At 52.4% G+C, this 21,244-nt stretch overlaps 1 protein-coding gene across 1 annotated transcript in view; it reads right to left on the reverse strand.

Annotated features, from left to right (window-relative positions):
- Positions 1–21,244, reverse strand: part of fat4 (FAT atypical cadherin 4) — a 98,046-nt gene that overhangs the window by 31,612 nt on the left and 45,190 nt on the right. The window contains exons 2-6 of the mRNA XM_030367906.1: positions 15,533–15,664; positions 8,895–9,156; positions 8,208–8,561; positions 4,685–5,607; positions 3,164–3,338 (exon numbers count right to left, since the gene is read on the reverse strand). Coding sequence (XP_030223766.1) covers positions 3,164–3,338; positions 4,685–5,607; positions 8,208–8,561; positions 8,895–9,156; positions 15,533–15,664 — 1,846 coding nt within the window. The remainder of the gene's footprint in view (positions 1–3,163; positions 3,339–4,684; positions 5,608–8,207; positions 8,562–8,894; positions 9,157–15,532; positions 15,665–21,244) is intronic.

Here is a 21,244-nt window from a genome sequence, read left to right on the forward strand (position 1 = left end):
GTGTGACTCAAGGAGTCAATCTTCCATGTGACTCAGAAGTCATGAAGCATCTCCCTCCGAAACGTGCACCAGCGTCAGACCCCCGAAGCCACCGTCCGTCAGACACACAGAGCACCTTCTCTTCCTGAGTCCTCCTGGCCCATGGGAGTACAGAGCCCCCCCCCCCCCCCCTGGCCAACACACAGGCCTCCTGGCCTTCTGCACATCTGATTGGGGGGGGGGGGGCAGAGGTTCTCGGTTGCTAGGCAGCGAACGACTGATTCACAGTTGATCCCAGATGTTTCCCCCTTTCCAGTAAGTGTAGCGGTTATCGCTTTCGCTCCCTCGCTCTCTCTCTGTATCCCCTGCCCTCTCTCCTTCACTCTTCCCCTCATGCTTTCTGTCTGGCTCGCTCTCCCTCCCTCCCTCCCTCTCGCTGTCTCTCTGTCTCTTACTCCCTTTATCTCTGTCTCCTCGTTCTATGTCCCCCCTTTCAATCTCCCCGACTCCCTGCCTGTCTCCCTCACGCTCTATCTCTCTTAACTCCTTGCTCCTTGTCTCAGAAACGTTGCCAGTTACTTGTTCTTTCCCCTCCTCTCACGTTCTATCCCTCCATCTCTCTTAACTCCTCTCTCTATCTCTCAGAAAGGCAGCCAGTAACTTTCCACTGGGTCTCGGAGTAACAAAAGTAGCCTGGGTCTGATCTCCCTGCTCGCCAGAGTCCTAGTAAAACACCTTCACCACGCTGGCCCAAGCTCACATTTTCTAATAATTACAAAAGTGAGCCAGAACTCTTCTGTTTTCTTGCCCTCCTGTGCCAGAAACCATTAGCAGAACTATTTCATGACAGAATTCACTCACCGCGGGCCGGCTCAGCCTGAAAGCTCGACGCACGCTCCGACCAATGAGTTTACGTTCGTCAGAGAGCCTGAACGTCTCCCAAGGGAACGCCAGCTCCCAGCGTAAAGCCGCACACACATAAAAAACGAATCATTCCTGAATTATTCTACCATTTTTCATGGAATAGGAAAAGGAGAGGTTTAAATGACCTGAGCACATCTGTCGGATCATAAGTCACGTAGCACTCAGTGTGTGTAAGCGCAGAATTAGCCCTCATACGGATGCTAAACATGCTAAAGCGCTTACAGGGCCTGCAGTCATGGGGCCGCAATAGCTCCCGTGCAGATGCTGAAGTGCTTATGGAGAAGGCGCTCACATGACGCAGGCATGTGCTTCACATGTGTGGACCAACGGTACACTATAAAATCAAATTAGGCCATTATCCACAGTGACTCCAGAACACGGTGTGACTAGATTAAAACTTAAGAAAGTTAATTAAATTATGCAATTCTCATGTTTCCTTTATTTTTACCTTTTTGAATCACACAGAGGTGCTTTCAATGTGTTGAGAACATCGGCTGCCGCTTTTAATGTGATAACAATACTTACATGGGCTTTTATTGGTTTAGGAAGGCTGCCATGCGCTTTTATTGTGTTAACAAAGCTGAAATGTGCTTCTATTGTGTTAAGAAGACATGCATGTGCCTCTATAAGACAGAGTTGCGCTTTTTAATGTTTGGAGAAGCTACAGTTGCGCTTTTATTGTGTTAAGCGCGGGGGCCTGCTGTGGACCAGAGGAGTCTAGGTGGGGTGAGGGAACATTGTACAACCCCATGGTCCGGGCCTGGAGATGCCCCCCCCCCCGGCCCGGCTGACCGCCGTGGGAGAGAGCAGCAGGGTAATTACGACCTGATGTTTATGAGGTTTATGAGGGATGTTGATATTCCCCGCTGCGGCCCGCGTCCCGGTGACTCCGCGCTGGAACACGCTGTCAACATGTCGCAGGATTGTTATTTCTTGCCCGGGCGAGCCTCTAAATACGAGTTCCCAGCGGACGACCCGCAAAGATCCAGAATCATAATTAGCATGTCGGCGTATCGCCTCGGCCTACGCCGAGTGACGTAGATCTGGGCCAGTTTATGAAAACAGTTTTGAAAGCGACACACGCATTAAAGCCATCCATCACCGTCCCCGTTTAATTACTCGTGATAGTCTGATTACCAGAACGCCGGCCCGCAGACAAATTCACTTTATTTTCAGCCAACGGAGAATTACACCTCATGGGCCCAGACCATATATGGTTAACCACGGAATGGAGCCCTTGAAGGATACAATCTACATGTGGACAGGCACAGTGGCTAACGGCATCACAGCCCCGTCTGAAACACAAACAACGGCCACTGTTGGACGTCAACCTCACAACGTCACGTTTCTCACTGCGTCCTCTGTGTGTGTGTGTGTGTGTGTGTGTGTGTGTGTGTGTGTGTGTGTGTGTGTGTGTGTGTGTATGTGTGTGTAACAATGTGTGTAACAGTGTGTGTGTGTTTGGGTGTGTGCGTAACAGTATGTGTGTGGGTAAAAGTGTGTGTGTGTGTGTGTGTTTGTGTGTAACAGTGTGCATGTGTGTCTGGGTGTGTTTGTGTCTGTGTGTGTGCGTGCACGTGTCTGCGCAAGTGTGTGCGTGCGTTTGCGTGTATGTATGCTCAGTCCAAAATACCCGGCATGGCGGAGAGTGTCACATGGTCGGTCCAGGAATGAGCGCGCTACCCTCAAGCATGACATTGGTGCCAGACACACACAGGGGAACGTATACTTAACGGGGATAGCATGTGATTTAGACGGCAGCGGGGCCACGCATATACTCCTTTAAACTGCACATTAGCCGGCCTCCATGCAATAACAAGGGGACCTTTTATCTGCTAAAAGGAGCCCACCGCTGGAGCCAAACAAACACACAAGGTCGCTGCGTCCAGTGCCACAGCGCAGGAATCCAGGAGGACAGGTCAGTTCGACAGGCTAAAAACTCTCCCATGTTTAGGTTATCGAGCCACAAAAACACAGTGGGAATCCGAGAGGATGTTTTCTGTGTTTTTTGTGTATCTTTGTCGAAATACCCCTGATGCATAGCGGAGCCTCCACCTACAGGCTACGGTATATATATCGGGCTGGTGGCATTCTGATGGTACTCTGAGTCGAACCGGCGTGGTTTCAATCCAGACTCATGTACAAGCTCACTTTGAAGCCGTCGGAGCCGTTGTTAAACCCCCACGCTACAGAGTGGCTACAGTGGTTTCCGTCGCTACGACGTCGCTAATCGCTACAAGATGTCCGGCGCTAGCCTCACCTGAGTCAGTGGCGGTGACCAGCAGCAGGTAGCTCCCCTGGGTCTCCCGGTCCAGCGTCTGGGTCAGGCTCAGCTGCCCGCTGGACGACAGGCTGAAGGCCGCCTCATCGTTCCCGCCGCTTAGCATGTAGCTTAGTTGCCCGTTAGCACCCTGGTCGTCGTCGTGCGCCACCACCTGGAAGGAATCAACGCGAAGCGCACAGAGATGTAAATGTCATGGAAATTATGATTAAAACTAATCTCCAGGTTGTTTACACAAGGGCTGATGTGCAGTACAGATGTTCTGTATACATCTGTCCCTTGCCGAGTGTAAATATTATTTCCTATTGTTTACGGAGGCGGTAATGGGTGAAGCCTCTTCATGGCTTCTTGAACGCGGCTAATGGACGGCAGAGCAGGACTCCTCTGAAGCAGAAGACCATTAAAGGTTCCACCGTTTAACTACCAGGTGTCGCCTCACTTAGCCATTTGTGATGTCGCTAAAGGTTACGTTTAGAAACCGCGTGCGATGCCTGATCAATATCACACCTGGTGGTAAAATAGGGGCCCTAAAAACCTGCAGGTTTCCGTTCGTCAGGTTTGTGAAAATCAGAGACGGGGCTGGGAAATGACGGACGTATACTGGTGGTCTCATGCCAAACTCATCCAGCCTAGGGCATACCTCGCACACACACACACACACACACACACACACACACACACACACACACACACACACACACACACACACACACACACACACACACACACACACACACACACACACACGTATCATAAGCCCAGCTAAATGCACACCAGCGCTAGCCAGCTAACCCTCTCCCGCGGGCCCAGGGAACCGCAGCCAGGCCGGGCAGACCTGCTTGCTTTTGGGGGTGAAAGCCATGGAGCTGGAGCAGGTCCCACTCAGAGCTGAGGTCTCATTTCCTCATGAGGAACCAGAGCTGAAGACGACCAAGTGGTCTCGCCCCAGGACCTAAACTCATGATCTTGTGTAATATATACTCAGTTTTGTAATCATAGTAATGTAGTTAAGGGCCTAATGCCCCTTAAACTGTAATTCAACAAATTTTCTTTTTTCATTTAATCATTTTCCTAAACTCCTTTAATTGAGCCGAACAAATTGCCATAATGTGCCTTTGTTTCTGTTACATATTCATGCATTAATAATGGAAAACAAAAGCTCTCTCTACAACTCTCTATCTGCACTTGTTATTATGATGGAAAACGTGGATGTGGTGTTTGAATAACCAATCAAATTAACATCTAGTCAGGGACTTATGAAACACTGCCTTGTTTGTCGTCTTGTCAGTTCGAGACAAGAACCTCAAATCAAATCTAGAAAATGCCTCTCTGGGTGAAAAACTGTCGAAGGAGTAGGGTCCCAGGATTTGTAGCAAAAGTAAGTAATAAAGAAAAAAAGATAAAAGCCCCGCCAAAATAAGAAAAACAGTGCTTGAGTGCTGCTCCAGCACTCAATTATCAATAATCATCAAACAATAAATCCCAGCTGGGCCTTCTGACCTGCAGGATGCTGAGCGGCAGCTTGTCCAGGTTCTCCCGGACGCTGACGGAGTACGGCGACAGCTCGAACACGGGTGGGCAATCGTTGACGTCCAGCAGCACGATGTTCACGGAGGCCCGGTCCACCCTGGGGCTGGAGCCCCGGTCGGACGCCTGCACCGTCAGTGAGTACGACGCCTGCGCCTCGCGGTCCAGCCTCTTCGCCACCGACACCATCCCCGTCACTGAGTCGATTCGGAACTCGGCGTTGGCGTTGCCGCCGGCGATGGAGAAGCGGATCTGCCCGTTGGTGCCCTCGTCGGCGTCGCTGGCGAACACCTGCAGCACGTCGGAGCCCGTCAGCGTGTCCTCCTGGATCTCCACGTCGTAGATGTTCTGCGAGAAGCTGGGCGTGTTGTCGTTGACGTCTAGCACCACCATGGTCACGTCCATGGTGGAGGAGAGCGGCGGCGAGCCCTTGTCGATGGCCACCACCGTCAGGGTGTAGTTGGAGAGCTCCTCGCGGTCCAGCTCTCCCACCAGACGCACGTCCCCGTCCACCGTGCCAATGCTGAACTTGCTCCCGAACGGCCCGGCCAGGGAGTACTCCACGTAGCTGTTGGGCCCGCTGTCGGCGTCCCCCGCCTTGGCCGTGAACACCACCGTGTCCACCGGCGTGTTCTCCTGCAGGTAGGTGACCCGCTGCGAGGTGAAGGTGGGTGGGCAGTCATTGACGTCCAGCAGGATGACAGACACCTGCGCAGTGCTGGTGAAACGGGCCGTGGGGGGCGGAGCCAGGTCCTGCACTGTGACGATGAGGTTGTAGAAGGACTGGGCCTCGCGGTCCAGGGGCCGCCGGGTGCGGAGGACCCCGTCCCTGGTGATGTTGAAGGTGCCTTGGGGGTCGCCCGACGCCACGGTGAAGAGCAGCTGGGCGTTCACGCCTGGGGGAGGAACCAACAACCTTCAGCGTACTGTCTGGCAAACGGTGGCAGATGACACGGATTCATACACCGAAGACTCTTGTTTATCGCATATTTTTAGCAGAAAAAGGGACAAAATGAACAGAATGCACGAAGGAAGGAAGTAGTTAACGTGGTCCTGGATAAACAATGACCCCAAAAACAAACGGTGGTCCTCAGTAGAGGGTCCTGCCGTGTGTGTTCGCCTGGTATGCACAGTTTCCTCTTTAATTGTTCCAAACATGAATCCACAACCTTTTGATTGTCAACGTGCATTTCCACAAATTGTTTGCGTAAAAACATCTGTTGCCCGGGCTCCCCGTTCCTCGTCCTCCGAGCGGCGACTGCATTCACTCAGAAGGAGACAGCTTGTTATCAAGACACGGAAACAACTACTGCCTGCACTGTTGTGGAAGAATCCCTCTCAACTACTCACAACACAACTCCCAGACGACGTAACGGCCCGCGGCCTCAGACCCATCACGCAGTAAGCTGTCCTCCTGAAGCCCGCTGTGATCATCTACCCCCCCCTCCCCCGGACCCCGGGGTTAAAGCGATCTCAAATTGAGCGTTGGTAATTCAACTCAGCGAGGGCATCCATGCGGTCTCCTTCCCACAATGCGTCACGTGTTTATCTGAAGACAGGTACTCCGTCAGACGACGAAGGCCACTTCCACCCCCCCCCCCCCCCTCCGTCCGTCCCCCCCCTCTGTCCGTCCGCAAGAGAAACTGGTGGAGGTCAGAGGTCAAGGCTTAGGAAGCGCTAACAATGGCGGTGTTTTGTTTTGACAGCCGCCGGGGGCCAGCGTATTGGACGGGGGTCAGATACGAGGAACGCCGGGGCTAATCGGAATCTACGCTACGAGTCTCCGCCGGGAATGTAGGTCGCGGCGACCACGTTAGTCCTGCTTGAAGCGTTTACAACAGTAGCGGAGCACTACTGTATACGACCGTAGTGCTATTTAATAACTACCCTGGAGTGGAGCTTAAACCTGCAGGAATCGTACCCTCACCACACAACGTTCCTCTATTCTGCAGAATGTTGCTGTGAATCACTTCCAGATTCATTCGTTTCAAACGTCATGTCTTGTCTTCCTTAGTATATATATTTTATTATATATTCTTAATACAGTATTTATATATTTCAATTTTTTTTTGTTTTTGTTTCCTCCATTGTATTCACTGAATACTTATTCTACTTATTTAGTAGTCACCCTTAGTTTGTAGTTATCCTTTGTTATAAGTTTTCCTTAGTTGTGGTGGTTAAACTTAATAATTATTTGTGTGCTATTTCCCAGCTTCCGGAGGCTAGCAGCAGGCTTGCTAGCCGCTAGCACTAGAATCATAACACCACCCTAGAACTAACTAGCATCAGACTATCTAGCATCAGCTTAGCTAGCATTAGACTAGGTAGCAGCAGACTAGCTAGCCGCTAGTGCTAGCATCATTACAACAACCAAGCACTAGCTAGCAGCTAGCGTTTGCATCATTATGCCACCCTGGCACTAGCTAGCATCATACTAGCTAGCAGCAGACTAGTAGCAGCTAGTGCTAGGATCATTACACCACCTTAGTACTAGCTAGCAGCAGACTAGCTAGCATCAGAGGGGAGCGTGTCTATGTTCCCCAGGACCTATGTTCCCCTCTTTGTATGAGACTGGAGAACATAGGACCCTTTTTAAAAAAAAGGGTCCTATGTTGCCCGGTCTGTTACTTTTTCCACCATTACTGCCAAATTCCGGCCGAGATAACCACCATTGCATGTCTTTACCTTTTGTGGAAGAGGGAGAGACGTCGGAGAACCCGACGCAGTCTATTCATAATATTGTAATGACCACGGAAGAGGCAGTGAATGAAGTATTGATTAGACGATTTATTAGATGCCACCGCTAATAAACTGTTAGAAAACACAAGACCGGTAACCAATGCAACGCCGGTAAACAAACCCTGAGAAGCCCAATCCCTACGAGAGCTCCCCGCACTACGGCCATCCGGAGGCGCACAGAGCTTTTGGCCGTGATATTACCTATACAATTATATTACATTATATACTATTATATATAGAGCTCCGGGAGTCGCGTACGGCAACAATCACTTTCTCCTCCATGCTAAGGTTCACCCCAGACTGCACTGCACTGAGTTGGCCGGTTGAACGCTGATTGGCTGTTACGTTACACATGTCACTCAGTGGCAACGTTGTTGAACGCTGATTGGCTGTCATCACGCGAATGTCACGTCAAAGTTTAAATATTTTTAGAGATTGAAAGATTGCGGGGAACATAGGACCCTTTTCCAGAAAAGGGTCCTATGTTCCCCTGCAACAGTGGGGAGCATAGGACCCTTTTTCAGAAAAAGGGTCCTATGCTCCCCGGTATGTATTGCTACAGGGGAACATAGGATGCTTTTGGGAAAAATGGGGAACATAGGACTTAAAAAAATAAAATAAAAAGAACATAGGGATGACCCCCCTGTAGACTAACTAGCCTCTAGAGTTAGCAGCATTACACCACCCTATCACTGGCTAGCAGCAGAGCAGCTAGCCGCTAGCGCTAGCATCACGACCCCGCAGTGGGTCCACCCACCGTCGTCGGCGTCGCTGGCGGCGAGCGTCAGGATGCTGGCGCCGGGCGGGAGGCTCTCAGAGACGGAGCGGCTGTAGGCTGAGGCATTGAAGACAGGCGCGTTGTCGTTGACGTCCAGCACATTGAAGTACACGCGCACGGCGCTGGCCTGCCCGCCGCCGTCGCGCGCCCGCGCCGTCAGCACGTAGAAGCGCTGCGTCTCGTAGTCGAGGGGGCGGGTCACGTTGAAGACGCCCGTCACCGGGTTGAGCAGGAAGGTGTCGTCCTCGGCGTCCTCCTCCTCCAGGGAGTAGGTCACCTCGCCGTTCACGCCCGCGTCCGAGTCGCTCGCCAAGATGGCCGCCACGATGGAGCCTGGGAGGGGGTGGAGGAGAGACGGGAAGAGGGTGAGACCGGGAAACAGAGAGATGGATGGAAGGAACGCAGATGTGTGGGAGGGAAGATAGGAAGGCAGACAGACAGCAGGAAATGCATACAGACAGATAAACAGACAGAGACAATACATAATACACAATAACACATTTCCTTTTTCATTGCTTCAGCCTCAACCTCAACCTTTAAAATAAAACAACAACATCTAACAGATATATACGGCACAAAAAATGTGTCAGGTTCGAATCCCTTCGATAGTGCCATCAGGTGATAGCGTCGCGTCTCAGCGGTGCGTGGGGGGACGGGGGGCCTTACCGGGCGCGGTGTCCTCAGGAATGTCGAAGGAGTACCCGGCACGGGAGAAGCGGGGGGCGTGGTCGTTGACGTCGCTCACGGTGATGTTCAGCCGCATGTCAGAGGACTGGCGCCCGTCGTCGGCACGCACCAGCAGCGAGTACTCGGAGCGCCGCTCGCGGTCCAGCCGCCGTGTGGCCGTCAGGTCGCCCGACTCAGGGTCCACCCGGAAGCTGTCGTCGGCACCGCTGATGATGGTGTACGTGACCAGGGCGTTGGGTCCCTAGGGAAACCCCACCGAGACAACGCACACACGTATAAATAAAGCCCGCAGTAAACCCGGGTTCCTTTTGTGTGACCCGATACGTGCCACTTGTGTGCCAGGCTGGCTGAACCACCGACCGCGCCGCAAACGTCTCCGCGCTGAGTCATGCGGGCGTGTTTACGCAGCGCGGCCCAGAGCGCTAACAGAGGACCGGCATGCGGACCCCTCTGTTTGTCTCGTTTACGTGTTCTTTGTTTCGCAGTGACTGGCTCCGGTGCGAGGCAGCGGCCCAAAACCAGAACTTAAATCAATATTTGTCGGTTTGCTGGAGCAGGAGCTTGTTTTAGCTCCCGCTCCGGGCCAGACGGCCGGGGCCAGCTGACACTCAGGGAGAGATGGAGAGAGGGTTACTGGGTCTCTGCTTCAGATCTTCAGAGGTTCTAAATCCGCAGGATGGACAACATCACAGCGAGGAACATGAGAACATGAGGACATGAGAAGCTGGACCTCAAACGTCTCCTGGTTCCAAACGAAAACCCTCTGGCTCATGAACCCAACGCCCAGGGACCAGATCTATTTATTATGTATATATATATATATATATATATATACATTTTTTTAAATAAAGAAGATATAACCATACATAAGATGTACTTTATTAACCGCTGAGAATAAAACTACTTCTGGAAGTAAATCTAGGAACACAATGTGGCAGAAGTGTGAGTGCATTTACTTTGTAACGTTGAAATCTTTAACGTAATACAGTCATTCAGTCCCTGTTTTCCTTCTCTCGCTCTCTTATTGATTATTAGAGACAGTTAAGAATCCCGCGGGAATGAACCCTCTTTGTGAACGCCCTACAAAGAGCGTGCGTGAGGCAATAGAAAGGCATTCAAAGGCTCCCTGTCCCCTCGCCTAACCCCCTTTGTAGCCCAAAAGATCTGCCACACCACGTCTCATACTCACAGAGCTTGAATAATGCGCCACAAGGCTTTTAGGGAGAATGCTGAGGTCAGGAGAGAGAGAGAGTGAAGGAGCTGAATGGCAAGTTTCCCTGTGAGAACGCCTCTTAGTCTTTGAACTCGCAGGGCCGATAGAGTTGCTCTATAAACCTGGCTAATAGGTCCCCGGGCAGTGTGAATGCGCCCGGGCGTCAGGACACATGTGAGGGCTTTAGCCGCGGCCCTGGACCCAGGCCCGGGCCCCGGGGGCCCGCGTGACGACCGGATAAAAACCCCAGCGACAAAGTCGTTGACATTTACGTTTGTGCGGCGCACAATGACCGAGCCCAGACGACTGTCTGCGTTGGTGTCTCTCGCTCAAAAGAGAGCGGGCCGTCGGAGAGGCAGAAGAGACATCAAAGGCCGTGCCGCATTCAGGCGGGATGAAGAGGGGTCTCTGGTTACCGCCGTTAGCCACTACGCTAACAGAGGGCCTTTCACCTAAGCCTCATGGCTGCGACGGCTTTGGGACGGTGGCACCACAGCACGCCGCTAAAGGAGCTGTCAGCTTTATATGGGAACCGTGAAGGTGGAGGGGGGGGGGGGGGTCGAGGGTTGATGGGGCTGCTGGTGGGAGTGGTGGTGTTGGTGGTGCTGGTGGGGTTGGTGCGGGTGATGGTGGTGGTGGCGGTGTTGGTGGTGGTGGTGGGGTTGGTGCGGGTGATGGTGGTGGTGGTGGTGGGGGTGTTGGTGGGGCTGATGGTGGTGGGCTTCATGATAGTGGTGGTGATGGTCGTAGCGATTGGGGTGGTGATGGCTCACAGCCCAAAAAACTAGCTCTAGCAGAAAAATATTCATGTTATTAATACGCGGTCTGTATGCATGTGTCGGGTGGCTGTGATTATTAATATGTCCCCTCGCGCTCTGCGGGTGTGTTGATGTTATGAGTAGAAAAACAAGCGTGAAGACTTAAGAGCGAAAAGGAAGAAAAATAAAGGCACACTTGGCAAGCGACGGAAACGGATTTTCAAGCGCCTGAGATCACCGTCGGCAACGGACCAAAGGATATTACCACGGTTACTTTGATGATGAGCTGAAGGTTCTGCTCTCGATTCAGACTTTAACGGGGGTGCTGGAAACACCACACTTGGTAACTTCTAGAAAGCTGAAAAACGAAACAAGGACTAAAAACTGAAAACCTGTGAGTTAGGTCAGAGACGACGATTCAGAGTAAATCCTTCAGGATTCAATTCCCAATAAAACTGTTTAGGAACGTCAATGGGGAAAATCCGAGCTGAACGATCAATACTAAATGGACTGTATTTATATAGCGCTTTTCTAACCAGTGGCCACTCAGAGCGCTTTACAGTATTGCCTAACATTCACCCATTCATGCACACATTCACACACCGGCGGCGGAGTCAGCCATGCAGGGCGACAGGCAGCTCGTCTCTAGCGGTTACCAGCCAACCCGCCCTACCTCCTGAGCCACATGCCGCGCAATATTAAAACAACATCCGACGGACATGACCCGGGCCTAAGGGAGGAGGGCGGTCGCTACCATCGAACTCTCGCAGTCATCATCAGACGACCTGAGTCCTCCTCTGTTTCCCAGAGTCCTCTCCCCTCGTCTCCTCTCAGTCCTCCTCTGTCTCCCAGAATCCCCTCCCTCGTCTCTTCTCAGTCCTCCTCTCTTTCCCAGAGTCCTGTCCCTCCTCTCCTCTCTGTCCAGACTGTTACAACTCTGTGTCGCTTTAACCTTCTCTGGCTTATTGAATAACCAGAGAGGCTGGGGCCCCTACAGGGGGGGGGGGGGGGTACTGCTGCTCATCTTAGAGCCCCGCTGTCATCAATCAGGACTCGAGGTCTGGCAATCCCATCAGCCACCTGGGCCTCGCCGTCCGGTGCCCGGCACTCGCACTCTGACAATTATTTCTGTGATACAATCCGTGAGGTGTGTGTGTGTGTGTGTGTGTGGGCGGAGATCAACATGTCCACACTCTGACACATTCACACACATAAACACGCACACGTGGACGTCAACACACAATGGAAGTACATTGTCACCCCGGGCTTTGCTGCTGATAGAGCACATTCTGCCTGTCCATGGACAGTTCACTCACAGACAAACACACACTAAGAGGCGGGCAATCACACATACATACACACACACAGACAAACACACGCACAGGCACACATACAGGCACACTCCCACACACATAGACACAGGCACACACACACACACACACACATACATAAACACACACACACACATTAACACACACACACGCATGCACATTCATTCATACGCTTGCACTCACTAAAAGTCCATGTCGTCCATTGAGCCGACTGTTATCCTGACCTTGCCTTGAACATTTAAGGCTGACTTCAGCGCCCTCCACGGACGGTCAGGCTTGTTGATGAGAGGCGGGAAAGGCTTGACCAATCAAACGGCACTATTGGGCAAGAGGGCGTGGAGCGCCCGGAGCGCCCGTGGAGGCCGGAGCGGAGCAGAAGGAAACTCATTCAGTACCCCAGTGGATTCTGGGAGCATGCAGCGGTCGGAGGTGTGAACCCAACCGCCAGCGGGGAGATCAGCTTCCTGTACGTCCGGCCAGCTCGGCCAATCAAAACACAGGATGATGGAAACCAGGAACCTCTTGGGGAACGATACCTTGACAACCGTGGCCTGAATACCGTCTTGCGCAACTCACTTACTTCATTTAACGTGATTCCTGCGACTACTTGTGCTGGGACGCCCGTATTTCACATCTGGGATTCATAAAATTTATATTTTCTTCTTTTATCTTGATGTCTGTGCAGTACTGGTTGGTTGGAACTTTTCCACGCTTTTTGATATCTTATTTTGAGGTAACGCAACCATCCCCCCCTGACTGAAGTTGTGTTTCCCGGAGCGACTTGCATCCGATGGCGCAGGATTTAGACTCTCGCCGCTCCGTCATCGCTTACAAATTCAGGTTGTCCTCAGACTCACTGATGAGTCACTTTATTACACCGAAGCATCTGCTAGATTAATACAATCCGTCACGATGTATGAGGCACCGTTTAAAAATAAGCTCTTTGTTTGAGTGGGCGGACTGCGAATAAAATATGTCCATGTTAACAAAAAAACTGATCAAACCAAACAACCACCACACCTCGAAGTGAAGGCTGCATTTAACAGACCCGACATCCAGCGCTCCGTTCTGGCCATCGCCCCTGGGACCCACTCTGTTTAATTTTGAGGCTAATCCCACACTTGGAGAACTCTCCTAAACACCTAATGTTCTCCTCTGGTTCAGCTGGAACGGCTTTACCTGGGACATTCCTTCCAGGTCATGTCAGAACGCTCATTAAGGAAACGCATTCTGTCCGAGAGCACAAAAGGCAGAGCGGACAGGGTGAGAACCAAACCACCAGAGGCCCGGGGAACACTACTACAAGGATGCGCCCCTTTTATCCCGTTCTCTGTAGCAAACCGTAGAAGCGTAGCAGCCGGGTCTTAAAGCCTGACACATGAGTCCCACATGTGACGGGCTGGGCTATGATGTCTGTATCCAGAGCCAGTCAGCTCTCCCAGTTCAGCTGGCGCTCTTGGCTTTTGCCATATGCTTTAACACATGTTGAGTTATTTTCTCAGGGCGCCGGTGCCATCGCGAGGCTCAGCGTCAGTGCGACACCGGCTTCCTGCGTTAGGATGTGGGCAGCGCGTTGGCCGGCCTTGTATCTGGCTCAAAGAGGACAGAGCTGGAGTTGAGCACAGGCTCCTATTTAGCAACCTATTCGTGGTAGCGCAGAAGTTTGGCAGAGGCTTCTCCGAGGCCTGTAATTCCTGAACGACGCCAGTTTATTTTAGTGCCTCAATTTCTCTCGCTCTTCGCACCGAGCGACATTTTTCCTCTCCCGCAGAAAAATAGGTTGCAGAGCCTAAAACCCGACTTGGTTTTTTAATTTAACAGTTTGAGGTTCAGCCTGAGATGGTAAGACTCTGTAGCGGGCTTAACTCGACACGCAGGAGAGCGAGAGGCACGACAGAAGGACGGTGTAGTGTGATCTCAAAACCACAGGCTGGACCTCTCTGTTATCACAGCCTGGAAAGTTCTCCAAGTTCTCTCGTGAAGAAGGAGATAAAAGCCCTGGGAGCAGGTCCCCTCCAGGACCCCTCCAGGTCCCCTCCAGGACCCGGGGCGTCCAGGACTCTCTCAGGGTGAGTCCACTCTGCTTGCGCGTCACGGCTGAGGCAACAGCTGGGCAGTAAAACAAGTGTGGCCTCATGAGTTAATGTTAAATCTGAGCCATTTTATTCCCCCCCTCGTCCTAATCTTTGTCTCCTTCCACTAGTTTCCACTCCTGTCTGTTGTTTCATTTGGCGAGGGGTGACGGGCCTTTTTCAAGGGGGGAGGGATCTTTGGCGAGGGGTGAGGGACCTTTGTCGAGGGAAGAGAGACCTTTGGCAAGGGGGGAGGAACCTTTGGCGATAGGGGAGGGACCTTTGTCGAGGGGGGAGGGACCTTTGTCGAGGGAAGAGGGACCTTTGGCAAGGGCGGAGGGGCCTTTGGCGGGTGTGAGGGACCGCAGCCCTTTGCAGGGGCCGGGGGTTTGGGGATTCTCGCTTACTGTGGGATTCAATGTCCACAATCTGCCTGGAGCAGCGAAAGATGGAGGCTTTTGCTAATTGAGGCCGATGCCGGTGATGTCATGGCGACTACGGTGGCCGCGGAGGGACTATCAGAGCGTCGGATGGGGAATTGGATCTGTGAGCAGCACTGGCTCTGTGCCCCGCACTACCTGCCCTCGGCTGGCTCCGGTGTCTCAGAACACGGGGCTGGTGAGGAGGATTTCTGCTTACGTCCATGAGAGTGTGAGAAAAGGAGACGGGAGGAAGAGGGAAAGGAGATACTGGGCTAAAGGTCGGAAAGGGCAGACTAACATTGTTGTTTCTTGCTTGGGTTAGTATTGTTAGTACTGCTGCGGTGTTGTTACACCTTCAGAGCGAAGGACTTGCTGATGATGTGGTGGTCAACTTATTCAGATCTTCCTGTTTTATAATCTCTAAACTGTTGTTTCTGCATCTTTGTAGTGTCACAACATTGCAAACTACAAATTCTCCATGCAGGTGTCAAATACAACACATACTCTGTCATGTTTAATGATCCATGGTGTTCATCATTTGAATCTAAATACAACACTCCCCCCCATGTGACTGAAGGCACAGTGCTTCAGTTCAAATGAGCGCTCGGAGCAGCGTTTACGTATCCGTATACACATATACATATACAAGCGTCTTACAGCGGTTCATACACACTTTCACACGCAGCCAGGGTGAGTGGCCTTGCTCAGGGACACCTCGACCCTCAGCTAGGAGGAGCCTGGAATCGAACTAGCAACCTTCCGGTTACCAGCCAACCCGCTCTACCTCCTGAGCTAAGCCCTCCGTTCCCCCTGGCCGTTACCTCGTCTGCGTCGGTGGCGGTCAGCTGCATGACCCTGAAGCCGTCGCCCACGTTCTCCTCAATGGTCAGGTCCAGGATGTCGTTGGGGAAGATGGGTGGGTTGTCGTTGACGTCCTGCAGAGTGATCTCCACCTGCACAGGAACACAAACCAGGACTGTAAACACATGAGACACAGAAACGATTTGATGATCATCGTTCATGTTTGATCAGCGATGTTGTCAAATCACTACTTTCTTCTCCTGATGAGCTGAGATTGCTGCTCTGCATGTCTCACACCATGAATGGGTGTGTGAATGTATGAGGGTGTGTGAACGTATGAAGGTGTGTGTGAACATGAGAAGTTTGTGTTCAAAGCCCAGAGCGCTTCGTGGAGCATCACATTTATTCAGTTCTAACCCTCACCCTAACCCTAACACAAAGGTTTACAACCACTGTTCTCTCCAAGCAATGCCGCTAACTGGATGACAATGTAGATAAGCATCTGGGAGCATGCCGCTTAGCACCCAAAGGTGGCTATTGTTCTGGACACAACCGGATACCCCCGACGAGATGATGTTTCACTTGCGCTGGAGCCAACAGCATGGAGCAGCAGGAGGGCTACGATGAACCTCTATGCTAATGTCAGGGCCGAGACACGCGGGACAGTGAGAGTGAGGCGGCCATTTTAACGGTGTCAAGTGCTCTGAAGTCTGGCCCAGATGATATTGCATTACCACTCATATTCCCCAATGCCCCGGCCACCTCATCCACTCTCCCCGCCGCGCAGCCGGCCGCCGTCTGTTCACCACTTCTATAAATAAGGAAAAGTTGTGTATGAGATTCCCGCAGTTTAATTCCCATTAATGCTGGAAGTGGTTTTGATCCCAGCAGTCCGACCCGGTTGAGTTTGTCGCTCCACGGAGCCGAGCTTCAAAAGGAAGTGGGGCAAAAGAACAGCCGGCCCCGCACGCACAGGGCCCGACGCACGCACACAAAAGGGGTTGGTGCTTTTTGAACGGGCCCGGTTCCTCTTTAAAGCCCTCGCGGGGTAGACAATGGGTCCCAGGCCATGGGACCACCAGGGACGGTTGTGGGGGTGCAGTGTTTGGAAGTGGGGTAGAGGGTGGTGGTGGTGGATACAGCGGGCCATTCATACCATGAAGGACGGGGACGATGGCGGGGGGGGGGGGGGGGGGGGGGTGGGGGGGGGTGGGGGGGGGGGGTGGACAGACCTCACATGTCTCGGCAAATCCACTTTGCAGGATCTCCTCCATTTTAAACTGGTTTTCCTTTCAGCAGCTAAGTTCATTAAGGCGGCCAGTAGGACGTGTCTGCTGGGTGGAGAATGGGCCCAGTAGGTCTGAATGGATAAAGTCGGGGCCGGCCTAAGCAGATAATTGAAGGTTTGGAGCGAGGGTCTGTGCTAATGCGCCCGTTCTCATGCCACGGCACGAACAACATCAGCATCGGCTTTGGGTTTGTATAATTGTTTTATTGAAACATATCTGCACTGATCATCTCCTCTGACCCACATTCAGCGGCACGTTGAGGGATCCCGGTGGGGGGGGGAGGGAGCGCCGTGTACCCACTGAACCCCCGCCCAGACGCAGTCGGCTGGGCTGCGGCGGCGCAGGCCTTGGCTTGATCCGCGCCGCGGTGGCGTCCGGGGAAGAGAGGCAGCGGCAGCGGCGGCGGTGGAGCGCTGCGTAAACACGCGGAGACGGCAGCGCCGGGGCCCAGGGGCCCGCAGCGGAGTCAACAAACAATGAATATTTATTTCCAAGCCCGCGTACCCTTGATGTGTAAATAATGCACGGCCCACTTCTGAGGAGGAGTGAACTAAGAACTAATTAGGGCAGAAGTGCAGTTTTTAGAAATAATTTCCCATTATCCCACGGGACCCACGCGGATATCAAAGAGTGGCGCTGAAATATTCATGGCAGGAAGAGGAAGTGAGGTGGGGAGGACTCGTGCGGCGCTTGGCGGTCTGTGGTCTACCTGCCTCTACCAAGGCCCCGAACCCCGGGTGCCGGGGGCCACTGCAGAGGCAGGTGAAACACATTAGTTTACACAGTAAAAGATAGGATTTCAACTCACTACTGTTTCAGGTTGCAGCTGCCGCAGCCCTGGTGCCAGGACTCTATTATTTATGGGTCGTATGAATGATTCACGGGGCAAACCGTTCCCCGAGCACGGCCCGCGATGAGACCTCTAAGCGGCGTAAATTACTTGAGCGTGGGATTGACAGGGGGCCATACACGGAGATGTGATGGATTCATCGGGTCGCGGGGAATTCTCAGGGCAAACAAGATACCCCGTTTGGAAGGAGTGTGTGTGTGGGGGTGGGGGGGGGGGGGGGGGGGGGGGTAGCGACCGCTCCGGACCGTCGGTCACAGAATCCGGTCCGCGCTTCTCCCATAAAACCTCATTTGAAACCATCAGGCCAGATTGTCTGTCCAATCCAATTAGCGGGTTGGAACCACACTGGGACAATCCCGTTCCACCCTCGTTCACACGGAGGGAAAAACTAAACAGAGAGAGAAGGAGAAAGCCAGCAGACTGACGGAATGCAGGAAGTAGAGGGGAGATAGCTAGCTCTAATGACTTCCACATCCACGGATCCTGTAGACGGTCTCGTGAGTAGGGACCTGAGTTTCACAGCAAGAGGCTATCAGCGCACACTAACAGACAGCACCCAACGGGCGCACACATTTTTGTAATTATCAAGCTGGACTTTATTTTACTTTCTTCCTTAACCAACCTCAGGAGAAGCTGGTTAATTAAGCCAAATCTAATCTTGATCAAAGACAGAGATAAGTGTCGTACGGTAAACCTTTGCCCCAGCCAGTGCAGCTCAACTTGGATTGGCAGCGTTAACAACGGGCCCGCCTCAACCGGACTTCACTCGTGGTCCTGATGACCTCACAGCCCCGATGATGCAACACTTGGCCGTCGCGGCCGAGCTCATTGGCTCGTAAAACGTGAGCAGGGTGCGCCACACGCAGGAAATAATCACTTCAGAATGATTGCGTGTCTCATTATATTCAGCTGACGAGTCGAGGTCAAGGGTCGCAGGAGGAAGCGGGGAGTCTTCCAACTTCTTGTTCCTCGCGGAGATTCTGAGACGAGATGATTCCATCCCGTTGCGTCACCGTGGCTAACCGGCGTTCTCGGTCACGCTCGCGACCCTAATTTGGATCTAATGTGTGAAAACCTGGAATCAGGAATCTGTCCCACATGAAACACCTCATTATAGCGGGTACCCAGAACCGGCACGGACTTCTAAAGGGAATGATTCAGGATCTGGGCTAGTTGGAATAACAAGGCACGAACAAACAAAGGAACGTTCCTCGTGCCAGAAAGCACAGTTCATACTCAAAGGTTTTAGAATGTGCCAATCGATTAATACGGAGATGAGAACACAGAAACATCAAGAAGAAAAACACAAGAAAACATTACAAACGGATTATCGTCTACGCTAACATGTGTCCCAGTATGTAGCATGAACTCAGAGGAACCGTTCTCAGTTTGGAACCGGAACGGCGGAGAAGGCTGGCACTCCTCTGAGCGTTTCAAGTGCTTTAACAGCAGAAGAGGGAGTATCTGATCCCTGTGACCGCAGCCTTCGCAGTAGGAGAGGCAGTCATCCCAGAGCCTTCTCATATCTCCCCATCTAGTGCTCAGACGGAGGGCTCAAGTCCCGGCCAATCAGCTCGCGCGAGACCCTTGCCAGAGGTCAGATGGGGCACGGCAGGTAACCACCACCACCACCGTCTTCATCTCCATGACAACAATCCCCCCCCCCCCCCGCTCATTTCCAGCGCACCCGGTGCCTCAACGTCTTGGAAAGCCATCGTGTCCCTGATGGTGGTTCCTGGTTGGGCTCGCGGCCCGGTTACCCTCTCCACCCCACCCTGGGAAGGGATTAGCATCTGTCTGGAGGGAGAGACCCAGACGGTGCAGTGAAGGGTCCTGATGGAGAAACCGTCTGCAGAGATCTCTGCTCTAATGAGTGCCGAGCACAAAGACAGAGAGGGAACTTGTGAGTGAATCTGCTCCCTAACTCTGGAACTGTCTGCCAGATGAACCGAGGGCATCACAATCTGTTGTAGGTTCCAATGTCTTAAAAACACAACTCTTCAGATCAACTTTCTCCATATAACTTAACGTGGAGTTACCTTTGTTTGATTGAATATGAATATCTGTGTAATCAGTTCTACTTTAACTTGATAAGCACTTTGGTGTATTTCTGTTTCGCACAAAAGGCGCTCTAAAAATAAAGCTTTGATTTCAGCCTCCCAGACTCCGGTCTCTACACCTTCCACTCCACCGCCACTCCAACGCTCGCAGCCTGCTTTGACGTGGCAAAATAAGCCCTCTCCGCCTCAAGATCTACGAGGACGTTAAATGAACAGCCAGCGGGCCTGCGGGGTCAGGCATGGCGAGCGTCAGTATAGCCTCGTCTACATGGAGGAGGAGTGCCTGGCCGAGGGGACGCTGTCTGAATGATCAGCTCCCTTTCAGGTTGAGTTCGTTAATTACAAGCCCAATCAGGAACGCCGCGACCTCGTCAGCGAAAGGCTCCGTCTCGGTCGGTCGCCCGACCGCAGTCATCAGACACGGGACCGGGGCGCGGAGACGGAGACGGGAAGCGAGCGCGCCGGAGATGGGAGCATGGCCTGGAAGAGGCAGACAAGGCTGGGCACTCCCCAGGAGGGAGGGAGGGAGTGAGAGAGGGAGGTAGGGAGGGAAAGATGGAGGGAGAGAGGGAGGGAGAGAGAGACGGGGAGACAGCGGAGAGACAGAGACAGAGAGAGAGAGAGAGAGAGAGAGAGAGAGAGAGAGAGAGAGAGAGAGAGAGAGAGAGAGAGAGAGAGGGAGGGAGAGAGAGTGGGAGAAGGAGAGGGTTGGAGAGGGAGAGAGAGAGGGAGAGAAGTAGAGGTTGGAGAGGGAGAAGGGGGGAGAGACATGGAAAGAGAGAAAAAAGGAGAGAGGGGGAGAGAGAGAGGAAGAAAGAGAGTGAGAAGGAGAGGGATGGAGAGGGGAGAGATAAGGAGATTGTGCAGAGGGAGAGGGGGGAGAGAAATGGAGAGAGAGAAAAAAGGGAAGAGTGGGAGAGAGAGAGGGAGACATAGGAAAGAGGGAGACAGAGACAGATAGAGAGCGAGAGAGAGAGAGAGAAAGAGAGAGAAACACGGGGTGAGAGAGACTGGGAGAAAGTAAGAGAGGTAGGGAGAGAGAGTAAGCCAGGACAGCGTGGTAACTAGGGGTGTGAACGGTTACAAAACGGTTTTCTTTTTTTTCGTGTACACGGTTAACTGTTTTTTTTTATTAATGAAAAAAGTATTTATTTTTTTTTTCCTTTTTTTTCCTTTTTTTTTTTACTTTAAGTCTCCTTAAAGTTCTACCCAGACACACACGGGTGAGAGGATAGAGGTAGCAAGACAGAGGTAGAGAAGGGAGTCCGCGAGAGGGAAAGACAGCGGGCCGAGGGAAAGACCGGGAGCATTAGAGAGGCAGAGCTCGACAGGAAAAAGGTTTTAATTGAAAAATTGTTGACTTCAACAAAACTTGGGGAAAACAATCACACAGAGAGAGTGTGAGAGAGAGATGAGGAGTGTGGGAGGGAGAATGAGTAGATACGGGGGAAGGGAGGAAAGACAGAGACTGCTAGTCGGGGGAGAGACGGAGAGAGTAGGAGAGGCAGAGACAGTGAAATAGGGAGTGAGAGA

This window comes from Gadus morhua, chromosome 10 (genome assembly GCF_902167405.1).
Source record: "Gadus morhua chromosome 10, gadMor3.0, whole genome shotgun sequence".
Taxonomy (NCBI): domain Eukaryota; kingdom Metazoa; phylum Chordata; class Actinopteri; order Gadiformes; family Gadidae; genus Gadus; species Gadus morhua.